Below are 3452 nucleotides of genomic sequence, written 5' to 3' on the forward strand. Positions count from 1 at the left end.
TTGACGAGCGAGCTGTTTCCTCGGGTCGCTCAATCTGCATGACAGCGCCAAATCCTCGCACGATTGATTCTCGAACCTGGCTTGGGCTTGGAAAGGAGCTGTCAGATCATCATCATTCACCCCCACATGTTCAGCACATTCACTTTGCAACCCCTGGAACAGCTGCGGTCAGCTCATCTCATCTCATCAGACGGCATGATGTCCAGTGTTGCGCAAGTCAACCCACCCCCCCCCCCCTATCCAGTCGGGACAATATGGGTCAAAGCCTGGCCCCTGATCATTTCCCACAGCCCATCTCAACCCTCACCGCGGCCCAAGACATTGCACATGCCATGCGGTTACTGACAGACAAATACATGTCCACGGGGTCATTCGGCCGACGGTGCAATGGCATGCAGAGAGCAAACATTTCAATGGCTACCCTATCTCAAAATAGAACACATTTAAACCGCCCGACATCGACACTAGACCCCTTAGCCACGAGGTTGAAAGACAGGATCGGATCATACGGCTTACCATCGGGGACCCACGGAAGCCTTTTGGAAGAATGCACGCCAATTAATACAAACTCGTCTGCGTTGACGGACCCAAACTCTGTCACCCGTCTCGTGCGTGGGCCATCGATCACCCATCCCCTCATCCCATCCCGGTCTCGCCGGCAAATGTCCAGTTATGTGTGCTCTGTGGTTCGGTCCTGGATCGGCTCTCTGTCCGAACCAAGAGAGGTTCATGGGGTGGGCTATCGGGTTGACCGTGGGAAATGTGCTCTTGAAACTACCTTACCCTTACCAGAACTAGGTAGGCAAGCAAGCTAACTAATGGGAAACATGGAGCTGGCGCAGCCTATCCGACCAGGGTCAAGGGAGGGGGGGCGGAAGGGTTCGTTGGCGCAGCTCCCGCCCTGATTATCATTAGCTGGGTTGGTGTCCATCGCTGAATGGGCCATCGCAAGCACAACAACTCCGCTGGACGGAGGCGCAGTCTTGTCCTATAGGCCTCCCATCAACCGAGTCCCGCAACTCCTGCCATGGCATCAGAGGTTGTTTAGTTGTATTCACTTCACTTGATGGGGACAGACAGACGAGCTCCTCGAGCATGTCGGTACAGTTACTGTGCATGAATTGATCTTCGAGATCGCCGGACCTAACCCCGATGCCGATGGCCCAAGCTGGACAGGACGAGACGAATACTTGCAGGACAGTCGAGTGAAATTCTTCAGCTCGTATTCTCTCCCCTTGATGATGCACTCCCGTTCGCCTGGCCAGCCTGCGTACCCCATTCTCCTCCCGCCCCAATCCCTCCCCCAGCAAGCAAGCACCAACGCCAGCCCCAGCAGCCCAAGCCCAAGCACCAAAGCAACAAGCACCAAGTAACAAGCACCGACACAAGCGCCGCGCCTCAGGCTGATCGTCGCTGCTGGTTCCCTCATTATTTTTCCTTCTTCCCCTTCCCACCTAGGATCCTTTCCTTCTCCCAACTAATCTCCCTACGGATCACGAACACCGCCCTCTGCAACCACGAACTCGCCAGGCCTCGACCCCTCCCCCCAAAAGCCCTCAGACATCCCCCCCTCCGACCTGCCGACCCCCCCAGGACAACATTCCCGGCCGTGGCCCTCCAAGACAAAATAGGATCGACCCACGACCCGAACGACCTGACCTGAACCATCCAAAGGTCCGTCCCCCAGAAACCGACCGACCGACCGACCAGCCGGCACCGACGCGCTTGGCTTGTGGCTCCGACTGTGGCTTGCTGCTGTTCAACTTGGGGGATTCCAATTGTTCGAACCCGGACTTTCTCTTCTCTCCAACTTCTATCTCGACAGCCTTCTTTCGACAACTGCGGCCGACCAGTACCTCCGGCAACACTGTGAAGCAGCTATTCGACTCGACGATTGCCTGCTCAATTGAAACGGGAGCCTTCCCTTCCCCCTTTTCGTCCGACGATCCTCGCCCCCATCCGCTATGGCTGCTTCAAATCCTCAAAACGTTATTCGAAGGTACGATGATGATCCGTCTCCGCCAGCCTCTTGGCGGACAACCCCTTGATGCACGCCTCGGTCTGCTGATGCCAATTCGATCGTCTTCCCTGCGCTCTACATTCTGCATCCACCCACTGCAACCTTCTGCTGCTGTCTAATCCACAACACAACGCTGACATGGCCCCTGGACAGGAAACTCGTCATCATTGGTGACGGAGCGTGCGGCAAGACCAGTCTGCTCAGCGTGTTCACGCTTGGATACTTTCCTACAGTATGTTGCGTCCAGTCTTTCCCGAGATAGAATGAAGATCTCTTGCTAACCAACGGTCACAGCATTATGTCAGTCCTCCAATTGCTGTGTGCTCAAGACTCCATTGACCTAACCCTCTTGCTAGATCCCCACCGTCTTCGAAAACTATGTCACAGATTGCCGTGTCGATGGTAAATCTGTCCAACTCGCGTTATGGGATACCGCTGGCCAGGAGGACTATGAGCGACTAAGGCCTCTTGCCTACTCCAAAGCGCATGTTATCCTTATCGCTTTCTCCGTTGACACTCCCGACTCTCTCGACAACGTCAAGCACAAGGTAAGGCTCGCTTGGCACATGTTGCAGGTGAAGTTTGCTGACAAACCTCTTAGTGGATAGAAGAAGCTAGCCGTCTCTGCCCCGACGTTCCGATCATGCTTGTCGGTCTTAAGAAGGATCTTCGCGAAGACCCCGTGGCGATTGAGGAGATGCGCAAGAAGTCTCTGCCCTTCGTCACCACTGCACAGGGCGATTCCGTCGCCCGTGAAGTCGGCGCTCGGAAGTACCTCGAGTGCTCCAGTCTCAGCGGCGAGGGTGTCGACGATGTGTTCGAGGCTGCCACACGTGCGGCACTGCTGACATTCGAGAAGGGTGAGGGAGGAGGGTGCTGCGTCATCCTCTGAGCGGGCGTTCACGTCGAACATCATCAATGGAGGAGGTTCATGAGCGGTTCAGGCGGGGAGGAGGAACCCTGAAACAGGTGACGACTGGCATGACGCCCTCCGGGAGCGGCTCGTCACCTGCGCGCCGCGCGGCTCACTTCCAGACGTGCTACTCGGAAGCACACATTCAAAAACACGGCGAAGGGAAAATTTCGAGCTGCTTACCCACACTCGTTGTTCAGCAGCCACGCAACTTGCAAGCGATATTGCCGATCGCATCGCATCACGGCAGCATCTCTCTTTTCGTTCGAGGGTCCACAGAGACTCCTAAAGCAGCGCAGCATCTCCTCTGCCTCAGTGTGTATAATAAGCGTCAATGGGATAGCATCGGCAGGCACCGCACACCATCAAGAATCTCGAAATCAGCCTCTGGTCTGCAGGGCGCCCAGGACTGAGCCCTGACGGAGGCTTGGTAGACGGGAACAATGATCCCGTTCAGCCGGCTCGAGCGCCCAAGCTGTAGGCTTTATTCTAGGCGCCTCGTTCTTTATCTTATTTTTT

General features: G+C 55.8%; 1 protein-coding gene across 1 annotated transcript; it reads left to right on the forward strand.

Moving 5' to 3' along the window:
• Positions 1-1964: 1964 nt before the first annotated feature.
• Positions 1965-2912, forward strand: VDBG_01373 (GTP-binding protein RHO1; the record flags this gene model as incomplete). The annotated part of the gene is made up of 5 exons (XM_003009644.1): positions 1965-1999; positions 2174-2252; positions 2315-2338; positions 2377-2568; positions 2622-2912. The coding sequence occupies 5 exons, from the start codon at positions 1965-1967 to the stop codon at positions 2910-2912; spliced, it is 621 nt and encodes a 206-aa protein (XP_003009690.1).
• Between the last annotated feature and the right edge of the window lie 540 nt (positions 2913-3452).

Source organism: Verticillium alfalfae, genomic scaffold (genome assembly GCF_000150825.1).
Source record: "Verticillium alfalfae VaMs.102 supercont1.1 genomic scaffold, whole genome shotgun sequence".
In the NCBI taxonomy this organism is placed as follows: Eukaryota; Fungi; Ascomycota; class Sordariomycetes; order Glomerellales; family Plectosphaerellaceae; genus Verticillium; species Verticillium alfalfae.